We start from the raw sequence: 12,245 nt of genomic DNA, 5'->3' as shown, positions 1-12,245 counted from the left end.
CCTCTACCAACCCCCACCCCCTCCACCCCCCCGCCCCGACAAAAGCTCCCTCCTCCTTTTTTGGTGATTCTTTACACATCAGTGCTTTCACACAGCCGTGAGTGGCTGTAATAATAAAATACTTTTTTTTCTTTCAGTATATTACCTAATAATTTCTAAAAAGACCAGAGGGAACTTACTCCATAGGTAGCTTTGCATTACTAAAGGGAAAAATGGAGGGGGGGGCAGCTATGTGATATAGACAGAGCTGTGGGACAGAGGGAAGGAGTTACATAGAAATCCCTAGCAAAAATGATCCCAGGTTTTGGATATAAATCTGGGCCCTGAGCTTTTTGGTAAAGACAGTAAAGGAGAAACTTAATGAGTTACAAGGATTCTATGATTTAACACATATTTAATAAGGCTGATAATTAAATACTCCTCGCACCAAAATATGTCTTTTATTTTTATTTATTTATTTATTTATTTTTGCCAGTCCTGGGCTTGAGCTCAGGGCATGAGCACTGTCCTCTGGCTTTCTCAAGGCTAGAGCTCTACCACTTGAGACTCAGCACCACTTCTGGCTTTTTTCTACATATGTGGTACTGAGGAATCGAACCCGGGCCTTCGTGATGCTAGGCAAGCACTCTACCACTAGGCCAAACTCCTGGCCCATGTCTTTTATTTTTAAGCTACAATTTGTTAGGAAGGAGGGAATGAATTGCTCAGCTGTTATTCAATAGAATTTTCTTAGGTTTGGCAGTGCACAGCTCCAGTACCCCTGCAATACAGTCTTCCTCCAGACACACTTTGATTGTCCATGAGATCTTTCATTTGAGTGTTGAGTAGCACAAGTTTTATAATTTGGTGTAAACATTCTATTCACTGAATTGCTTCCCTTTCACTAATTAATTCCTTACAAAGAATCAATCTCTGGGTGAGCTCATAGCAATTAAAAAAGAAAACTGAAATGAAAATGTATTCATCTTCCCTCCAACACCCCCCACCCCCTCCTTCTTTTCCCCTGCCACCTAAAGGGGCCAGAAAGCGTTGTCATGGAGACAACAGCTGCTAGGTTATGAGTGACAGGTCTCAAGAGAGAAGTGTCTTGGCAAAGGAACATCTCAAGTAACAAAATAAAGCAGTGAAGGAGAAACCTTCACTGCAAGCTGTCCTAGTAACAGAGGAAGCTCGATTGAAAGGTACATTTAAACTAGCAAAGAATAAAAGCACAATTTCAACCTTCTTCCATCTATCATAGGAAATGTTTCCCTTTCAAAAGGGAATCAATTTCTTTTAAGCAAATCTCAAGCCTATGTACACATCTTGGCATAATTATATTTTAAAATTGGGATTCACACTGATGCACCAAATTGGTTGCCGTAGTAATGAGATATCACCCAGGCAACGGATTTGCTGCTCTTTCAGGAGAGCAAATCATCTGCTTCCAGCTTGGGGGGAGGGGGGTGGGGCTGGGGTGGCAGTGGATACTTATTGGTAATATCCAAGAGGAAATACACAAGACACAAATTACTGCGACATCTCACCATTATCTTCCAAATACGCTTTTATCTTTTTATTAATCAACTGTGCAAGAGGTGGAAAGGGGGAGGAGGGTTGGTGGTGAGTGTGGTAGGAGTGGATGTCTTGTGTCGATGTGAAATCTGTGCTGAATCATTTTTATTGTTCTAAAAGGACTTTATGTTTATCAATGTATAAACACTGGTATATATTTGAATGGATCATCTGTTAGCTTATATTATAAATCAACAGAAAATTTCTCCATAAGAGTAAAATCAAAGACTTGGACACACTAATGCTATTATTATTATTATTATTTTTGTTGGTCGAGGGACTTGTATCTGGGTGTTGTTCCAGAGCTCTTCAGCTAAAGGCTACTACCCTATCTCTTGAGCTACAGCATCACTTCCAGTATACTGGTAGTTAATTGGAGATAAAAGTCTTACAGACTTTAGTACCCAGGCTGGCTTTGAACCTTGATCCTCAGATCTCAGCCTCTTGAGTAGCTATGTTTACAGGCATAAGCCATCATGCCTGGCTTACTGATGTTATTCTTTTAAGTCCTATTTAGCAACAGATGCAAGGATAATGCTTCAGTGGTACTGGGGTTTGAATTCAGGGCCTTGTGTTTGCTAGGTGGGTGCTCTACTACTTAAGCCACACAACTAGCCTTTTTTTTGCTTTAGTTTTTCAGGTAGAGTCTCACTTTTGCTGTCGGTGGGGCTAGACTACAGTCTTCCTATTTATGTTTCCCAGGTAGCAGGAGTGATCACACCAAGCATAGCTTTTTTATTTGTTGATTTGGGATGCGGTCTGGCAAACTTTTTGTTCAAGCTGACCTTGTGACTTTCTAGTATCAGCTTCCTGAGAGGCTAGGATTGAGATTATAGGCTTGAGCCATAATGCTCAGTTTGAGATTATAGGCTTGAGCCATACTGCTCAGCAGGTTGCCTTTTAAATTCATATCATCTTATAAATCTACAAATCGAGTTTTGCAGAGATAATCTCATCATTCTGATATGTGCTAATTGGATATGTGCTTGCGTGTTCTTGCAACGTGAATAATTTTCGGGGGTTGTGAAGATCTAAGAATGGACGTTCTGTGAAGACTTCTTCACTGGAAAGCAAGAGAACATGTCCTAGAAGGTTCACTGTAGCACTTGTATGGGATGATGAGAAAACTGAGAAAATGACAAGTACTAGGAAAGTAAATATGTAAAGTGTTTATTTATTTTTTGGCCAGTTCTGGGCTTGAGTTCAGGGCCTGAGCACTGTCCTTGGACTTTCTCAAGGCTAGAGCTCTACCACTTGAGCCTCAGCACCACTTCTGGCTTTTTTCTATGTATGTGGTACCAAGGAATCGAACCCAGGTCTTCGTGCATGCTAGGCAAGCACCCTACCATTAGGCCAAACTCCCAGCCCCCATAAAATGACTTTTTTAATGATAAAATAGTACAAAGATGCATAGAAATGAATAAACTATTGCTACATCTATGGGCCTTAGAGGAAATTTGAAAGCTTTATGTGGTGAAAACAAACACCAAGCTGCAGAAGACTATGTGCATGATAGCTTGGAAACATAATATTAGAAGCCATAATGAAAAAGTATAATCAAGCCAAAGTCTGGCAGCTCCAACCAGCAGTTATTAATGAAGGGCCCTGACAGATCAGAAGTATGTTGACCTAGGTGCTTTAAGGAGACAAGCCCTGAACCAGCATCTTCTGTCTTGTTAGTAAATATTTACATAGATGCTCTAAAATTCAAGCTACATCTAAATTTAATTCTGTCCTGTGCTGTACTGCCTGTTAGTTATTCATGGGCTGTGTATAAGTAGGGCAAGTGCATTCCTGAAAAATCGGAAGGGCTATTTGAGTAATTCCAGGGACTAGTCTGTCTGTAAAAAACTTTCTTATAGGTCTGGTTTTTTTTGGCCAGTGCCAGGGCTTGAACTCAGGGTCTGGGCACTGTCCTGAGCCTCTCTGTACTCAATGCTAGTACTTTACCACTTGAGCCAGAGCACCACTTCCAGCTGTTTCTGTGTATGTAGTACTGAAGAATCATGCATGGTTCTTCTTCATGCATTCTAAGCAAGCACTCTAACACTAGGCCACACTCGCAGCCTAATAAAGGCCTTTTTTTTTTTTTTTTTTTTTTTGCCAATCCTGGCTTAAACTCAGGGCCTTGACACTGTGCTTGAGCTTTCTCAAAGCTAGTGCTTTGCCACTTGAGCCATAGCACCACTTCTGGCTTTTTCTATGTATGTGGTATCAAGGAATTGAAACCAGGTCTTCATGAATACTAGGCAAGCAATCTACCACTAGGCCAAACTCCCAGTCCCCATTTCTTGTTTCTATTAGAAGAAGTCAACTGTATCCATCAACTTTAGTGACAAACTACTATAACATCAATGATCCAGTTCTGATGAATTAAATGTATATAAATGGCTTACAAAACACAGATTAAGGGCAGGGAGTTTGGCTTAGTGGTAGAGTGCTTGCCAAGCATGAACGAATACCCAGGTTTGATTCCTTGGTACTACGTACATAGAAAAAGTCGGAAGCAGTGTTGTGGCTCAAATGGTAGAGCTCTAGCCTTGAAAATTACACGGACAATACTCAGGCCCTGAGTTCAAGCCCCAGGACTGGCCAAAACAAAACAAAAACCTACAACACAGATTCAGCTATAGAGGAGGGTGAGATTAATTGGAATACAATGTACACATGGATGGAAATGTAATTAACCCCCACACAGACTGTAACACAGACTATTAATATGAGCTAATAAAAAAAACAACTGAGATTAGAGTCTGTCCTCACTGTCAAAATACTTTCAAGAAAAGTATGACTAATAGAGTTAAGGATTTGGAAAACTTTTTGGCACCTCTTCTGAGAAAGCCCAGGTAGGAGTCTCTTCTGATTTTCCAAGCCAATCACTGCCTAGACTATAGAGCATCACAATCACTCCATCGCCCTGATTTTAATACTAACACATCTCCCTCCTGACTGGGTTACCATGCTCTTGTAGGGAGAACCTAGTCTTATTTATTTTCATGTTCCTGTTCAGTAACAACAAATACATTCATTATTCACTGAAAAGTACAACATGAGCTTGGAAATAGTCTCTAGCATCCTTTAAACATAGGATAATGTCATTGACAAATAGGGATAATTGTATTTCTTTTACCTCATTGCTCTTCCTATGAATTCTAGACTATATTGAAAAGGAGTAGAGAAAATGCACATATTTGCTTCTGATTTTAGAGGAGATGGTTTTAGTTTTTCACTATTAAGTCTGATGTTAATTCTACATTTGTCACAGTCTTTATTATGTTGAGGATTGTTCCGCTGATTCCTAGTTTTTCCAGAAATTAAACTCTCAAAGAATCAATAACCTAATTAATAAATGGGTAAATGAGTTAAACAGAGATTTCTTGTAAGTAAAAAATGGTCAACAGATACATGAAGAAATGCTCATCATCTCTGTCCATAAGGGAAATACAAATCAAAACAACACTGAGATTCCATTAGAATGCCATCATTAAGAATACAAACAATAATATATGCTGGCAAGGAGGTGGAAGAAAAAGAGCCCTAACATGTTGTTGGTGAGAATATAAACTTGTTCAACTACTTTGGAAAGCAGTTTCAAGATTCCTAAAAAAAATCCTAAACATAGAACTCAGTCTATGATCCAGCAATTTCACTTTTGAGTATTTACCAAAAAGATTACAAAGTAGGATACAGAAAAGCCACTTGCACAATCATGTTTACTGTTGTACTATTCACCAGAGACAAGGTATAAAAACAGCCCAGATGTCCCCAGTGGATGAATGGATCAAGAAAATTTGACACACACACACACACTAAAATTTTATTCATAGCCTAGTGGTGCATGAAGCCCTGGGTTCTATTCCTCGGTATCACATATATAGAAAAAGCCAGAAGTGGTGCTGTGGCTCAAGTGGTAGAGTGCGAGCTGTGAGAAAGCTAAAGGACAGTGCCCAGGCCCTGAGCTCAAGCCCCAGGATTGGCAAAAAAATTTATTCATCCATTAGGAAGAATATTATATCATTTGCAAAGAAACAGATGGACCTGAAAAAAAATATGTTCAGTGAAGTCAGACCTATAGAGACAAAAAATACATGCTTTCTCTCCTATGTGGAAGCTAGAACTAATTTGTAACTGTGTAAGTCAATACATTGGGGTTGCATCAATTGTACATAAATCCATGAATTAAAATATGGTATTTTCTGGGGAAAATTCAAGTGGTATAATTTCTTAGAAAGATTCACAGTTCAACAAAATAAATACCAGGAAACTGGTACTTGAAAAGGTGGAGGTCAGGGGAACTAAAAGGAGAGGAACAGACAAAGAGATGAAGAGGGGTGAATGCAGTCATAAAATTCAATACTTATCCTGTAAAATAAAGAAAAGTGAGGGAATTGGTTGGGAGAGATGTAGAGAATGAAAAAAGTGGTGGCACTGATCAAGATACACCGTATTCATGAACTGAATTGTTGAATGGTAACTTCTTTGTACACCTACTAAAGTTAATAAAAATATAAATAAAAATAAAAGTGCATGAACACCTTCTTCTGAAATAGCCACATATCTCCGTGTTATAAGAAACACACACTGTTTCTTCTCATAACTACTAAAAAGAGATAGTCAGGGCTGCCATCTGATCAAAGGAACACTACTTTCAACCCAGGCAAGATTAAGCTGCATATTCATGACCATAAATATTCTTCATGAATAAAGCAGTGAGGGTCTATCCCAGAAACAACTTTACCTATTACACCATAGTGCACTTCCTTCCTGTAATTCAACTTATCCTTTGTTGACTGTAACTTAAATGTACCTTTCTCTACCAAATCATTCAAAACAAATAGTACAACTCTTTTCCTGAAGCACAGTCTCAGAATAAAGCAGTCACTGCCCACTCTTCATTGCTATACATGTCAAGAGCTGATTTGCACTTTGAACATCAATTTTTTTTCTAATTGCATTAAAATATGTCTTAGTCCACATATTGTAGAGCAAATGACTCAAGACATCTAATGCCTACTGGGGCTATTTCATGAAAGCATTTTGCTGACTCTCAGGCTGCTTTCTCTCTGCAGAACACCATCATCACCTTTATGGCTGATTTTACAAACTTCTCTGCAAGTCTGAGTCATGCCTGTTGACATGATGAACAATGTCACTATGGTGGTAAGCACAAAATGGTCAAGGGTCTGTGGGGGAGGCAGGACTATTCAGTTGGTTCAAATCCCTGTTCCTGCATTGGCGTTCATCATCTGTGAGACCTCCACTGAGTTGTCTAACCACTCAATGGCTTTAGTTCCCTTATCTGGTAAGCACAAATAATACTCATTCAAAAGGTTCTTGAAAAGACTTGATTAAGGGCTGGGGCATGGTTCAAGTGGCATAGCACTTGTCTAAAAACTGCAAAGTCCTGTGTTTAAATCACAGTACTAAAAGACTTAAACTAAAAGATTTAGCTCATGCCTGTAACGTAACTACAAGTATGCCTGTCAATTAGTAAATATTAGCTATCATTCTGATAGGGTCTTTTGTTGTTATTTTGTAATCAATATTATGTAGAAATAATTATTTTACTTTTAGTCTCAGAAATAAAACACTTGATGGGTTTTTACAATCTTTCTTTTACAAAGAAGCTAGTGTGCTTTGTTTGAAAATGATGCAAAAGCCCCTGTGACTTCATGTCTCTACAAGACAAAGCTGCCTACTAAGCAATACATTAGGGTATAGGATAAATGATACAACCAATGAGATCCAATTTTTACTAATGACTATATGCACACTTTCTGTTGTGGAACATTTATAAAATAACTAAACTCAGATCATGAGATACATGTGACATGAATACATCACAAAAATCATACTACTTAATTACATTATTAGCTGGGTGCTGGGGGCTCATGTTTGTGATCCTAGTTAATCAAGAGACTGAGATCTGCCAATTTTGGTTCGAAGCCAGCCCAGGCAGGAATGTGTGTCAGGCTCTTATCTCCAATTAACTGCAAAAAGCTGGAAATGGAGCTGTGGCTCAAGTTGAAGAGCCTTAACCTTGAGTGCAAAAGCTCAGGGAAAGCACCCAAGGCCTGAGTTCAAGCCCCAGGGCTGGCAATAAAAGTAATTATTGCAACAAATTTTGGAGATACATTTAGGCAGAACCCCAAACCAAATGAGGGGGAATGTCACATTACCAGAAACCACTGACCACAGTACAAACGGTACTTGGATGAATGTTGTATGCATTTCTCAAGTGTCTCAGCTGGCCCCAACCATTTGAGAAGAAATAGCTTCCATCAACTGGGATTAATGAACAAACAAGTATTAGATAAAGATAAGAATGACCCATCTTATAATTTTATTTTGCCAGTCCTGGGACTTGAACTCAGGGCCTGAGCACTGTTCTCATACTTTTTGCTCAAGGCCAGTGCTCTGCCACTTGAGCTACAGTACCACTTCTGGCCTTTTCTGAATATTTGGTACAGAGGCATTGAACCGAGGACTTCCTGCATGTTAGGCGATCACTAGGTTTATGCTCCCAGCCCCAATTATAATCCTACATTGTATGCATAGTCTGTATCTTCAAATAAAGCTGTTTTAATTTTTTAAGAAAGGGAATATAAACCAACTGTTAGTGATTTTTTTTGTTTTGCCAGTCCTGGGGCTTGAACTCAGGGTCTGAGCACTGTCATTGGGTTTTCCTCAAGGCTAGTGCTCTACCCATTTAGCCACAGCACCACTTTTGGCTGTTTTCTATGTATGTGGTACCCAGGAATCAAACCCAGGTCTTCGTGCATGCTAGGCAAACACTCTACCATTAGGTTTAACTCCTGGCCCTGATTTTTATTTAAAACAGCAGTTGTGAATATTTTCCTAACTTTCCACTAAATTCCTGTAAGTATATTCAAAAAGTGAAAATACTCTTTACATTGAAATTTAGGAGCCTTATGACAAAATTCTGAGGCTTGGAGAATTTTTCTTAAGTGTCAAGGCCTGTGGAGTTGGTATACAAAAAATTCAATCAAGCTGGGCCCAGTGGCTCACACCTGTAATCCTAGATACTCAGGTGGCTGAGATCTGAGGATCAAGGTGCCTTCAAAGCCAGCCCAGGCACTAAAGTCCGTGAGACTCTCATCTCCAATTAAGTCACTAGAAAATGGCTCCCGGGGTAGGATGGTAGCCTTGACCTGAAGAGCTCACGGACAGTGACCAGGCCGAGTTCAAGCCCCATGACTGACAAAAAACAAAACAAAGCCTCAATCAGTAGATCATATATATCATACCCTAGGATAGTTAGTAGGAAGGGAGATCCTTATTTCATAGTCCATTGCTTTCTGGCTCAAAAATTTGAGACTTTGCTACAGAAAAGATGGGAAAGCTTTCCATCCACTGCATGGGAGATCCTTAGAGATTGTCACTAAGTAGACAGTGACTTGAGAAGAGAGTGACTATAGAGTTTAGTATCCATACAGGTATTAATAGTTATGGCAGGCAACAGTCAGCTAGCAGCTTATCCTAAGCAAACTGAAGGAAGATCAGTATGCTGGGTCAGGGCCTAACTCTGAGCTTCAGTTAATTTCTTGGATAGGTAGAAAGAAATCTTAAGACTTCAAAAACAACAACACCATCACAGGTTAAATGGTGAAGACTGAGGTAAACAGATTGATAATGGACAGATATATGAACATAATTTACTGTGGCAGGAAGAGATCTGATTTTAAGCATTTCTGAGAATGAAAACAGAACCAAACAAAAGCAATATTGAGAAAGAAATTAGTAAAAAAAATTAGTATAAGAGAATGAGACAGAATTTAGTATTTTAGTTTAAAACTTGTTCAGAGCTCCTGGCAAAATAACTGGGAAGAAACCAACACTCAGAGACACCTTGGCAATTCCAAGGACAGAGATAACTTATTGGTTGTACATTCTATAATCACTTATCTAGGAAAACTAATGTCAAGAAATGTAAAGAGAGTTTTATTCTCTTACAGAAAAGTCAGCAAAAACAAATATTATTTATCTATACCAATAGTGCCATAGAGAAAATATAGTGAATTCATACTAGCAACAAAGCAGTAAAATATTTAGGAATTAACCATGAATTAATAAAGCTTCTATGTCTAAAGATCAATAAGGACTTAAATAAAACTGTTTTAAACTCTTAATAAGATAATTTAACATAGTACAAATATTAATCCTTTCAACTGAACCCATAAATTCTGTGTAATTCTAATAAAATATTATTGCATTTGATGAACCTATTACACCCAAAATTTATATTATAAAGGTCTCTGTTTATCTTACCCCATCTTAATAAAGGAGAGAAGATGGAATTATCCTAACATATTCTAAGGCAAAATACAATTTAAAACTGTGTGGCATTAGTTTAAAAACAAGCAACTAGAAAAATAGAACAAAGGACTCAGAAACAGCCAAAAGACAAGGATATTTTTGTGACCTAGAAACAAAGAAAATTATTCTTCAAATTCCAATGTACAAGTATAAAGAAAAAATGATTATACCTAAATTAAGGAATTTGCTCAATAGAGTAATTATGGATATAGTTCACTTAAAATGCCTATAGACTAGAACATGTTTATAATAAGAATATAAAATTATTGTCTAGGACATGCAAACATTTCTAATAAGAAAATTCTAAGTCTAGTAGAAAAATGAATAAAAAATATGAGTGGCAGTTTATCAGAACACCTCCAAAATAAACAAACATTAATGAAATGCTCAAATTCAAGAGTGATCAGGGAAACTCCAAGTAAACTTATTAGTCGGGCAAGATGTATACAGCAGTACTGGTGGGATGTGGGGCAGTCTCTTTCCTACCCAGCTGGTGGCTGTGTAAGACGGTATCCATTTTGAAGAGGAATTTGGCACTACTTATACCAATTAGGTATACAGATTTTTTGCTATAATTTAGTAATGTTACTCTTAGGTATTTACCCCAAAGAATCTCCACAGAGATATATGATTTTTATAGTGTGCATAGGTAATTTTTTGCACGGTTTACATGGAAGCTATGAAGAAAGGCATAGGGAATGAACTCATGAATGAAATGAAAAGGGCCTTGCACAGATCCACGATGGCAAGTGCAAGTTAATGAGATACAAGAGTTCACAAGCACACTTGAATTAACTAGTAATGGTAGTGGTGGTGTGCTGATGGACTAGGAGGCAGTAACAAACATGTTGGCACAACTATTTTTTTTTTTTTTTTTTTTGCTAGTCCTGGGGCTTGAACTCAGGGCCTAGGCCCTGTAATTGAACACTTTTTGCTCAAGGCTAATGCTCTGCCACTTGAGTCACAGCACCACTTCCAGCTTTTCCTGTGTATGTGGTTCTGGGAAATTGAATCCAGGGCTTCATGCATGCTAGGTGAGCAATTATATCACTAGGCACCTCACATAACTCTTGTTTGTTTTTTTTGGGGGGTGGGGTCATGGGGCTTGAACTCAGCCTGGGCCCTGTCCCTGAGCTCCTCAGCTCAAGGCTACTGCCCTACCCTTGGGCCAGGGCTTTGTCCCTGAGCTCTTCAGTTCAAGGCTCCCGTTCTACCTTTGAGCCAAGCCACACTTCCGTTTTTTAGTGATTAACTGGAGATAAGAGTCTCAGGTCCTTTTGTGCCCAGGCTGGCTTTGAACCTTGGTCCTCAGATCTCAGCCTCCAGAGTAGCTAGGATTACAGGCGTGAGCCACAGCGGGCTGGGCGCCTGGCTCCAGCACAACTTTCTAATTTAAGCAGTTGAGAGGAAAAAAATAAAAAGAGCTAACCACGAAACAAAAAAGTCATATGCTCTAGATATGTCTTTAACTTTAAATACCAGAAGAAAAAATGTCTTCAGAATTTTGAGTATAATTTCAAACTTGGGCAGTCACATTTCAATGTATGAAGGCCACACCATATATGTGGATATATAAAATACACCATCTATGAACATTAAATTTTTTTAATGTTTTGCCAGTCCTGGGGCTTGAACTCAGGGCCTCAGCACTGTCTGTGGGGTTTCTCTAGGCTAGTGCTCTACCACTTTAGCCACAGCACCTCTTCCAGCTTTTTCTGTATGTGTGGTACCAAGGAATAGAACTCAGAGCTTCATGCTTGCTAGGCAGACACTCCATTACTAGGCCATGCTCCCAGTCCCTATGAAGCATTTCTTGAATTAAAATCAGAAAAGTTCAGAAACACTTGTATATAAAAAGTAAAATTACCTTTTGTAGGAAGAGGACAATCCTTACAAGCATCTGGGCCCGGAGTTCTTCCAGGGTAAACAATGTGCGGGGTGTTCTGATGAAAATTTTGGTCTTCCCATAAGCTACATCATCCTGAAAACCACATCGTTCTATCAGTTTCTTGACAGCCTCTTTGTCTGAAGGAAGGTCATGGTTTGGCCAGGTGAATTCAGAGATCATCTTATACCTAAGGAAGAAATAATATACAACAAATTAGGGGAGAAGAACCTATATTCAATAAAATAAGCCTCATAGAAAATAAAACAAAACCTCCTTAAAAAAACACAGTAAGATGCAGTATTACGGACCTGGGATAAAGCTCCTTAAGTCTGGCAAAGCAAAACCACCATAGAAAGTGCTAATGGAAGTCAATTTCATTACACTGATAATGAAATATAGCTTTCCCCAAACAGTCTTCAAAAATTATAGCTTCTTAAAAATTAACTGTAATGATCATTTGTAATTG

At 38.6% G+C, this 12,245-nt stretch overlaps 1 protein-coding gene across 1 annotated transcript in view; it reads right to left on the bottom strand.

The window, feature by feature from the left end:
- Positions 1-12,245, bottom strand: part of Myo1d (myosin ID) — a 280,575-nt gene that overhangs the window by 140,698 nt on the left and 127,632 nt on the right. Inside the window, exon 16 of the mRNA XM_090351261.1 lies at positions 11,759-11,966. Within this exon, the coding sequence (XP_090207387.1) occupies positions 11,759-11,966 (208 nt within the window). The remainder of the gene's footprint in view (positions 1-11,758; positions 11,967-12,245) is intronic.

Source organism: Megascapheus bottae, chromosome 17, assembly GCF_031878675.1.
Source record: "Megascapheus bottae isolate mThoBot1 chromosome 17, mThoBot2.hap1, whole genome shotgun sequence".
NCBI lineage: Eukaryota > Metazoa > Chordata > Mammalia > Rodentia > Geomyidae > Megascapheus > Megascapheus bottae.
The sequence above is the reverse complement of the archived record's forward strand: the minus strand, read 5'-3'. Positions and strand labels throughout refer to the sequence as shown.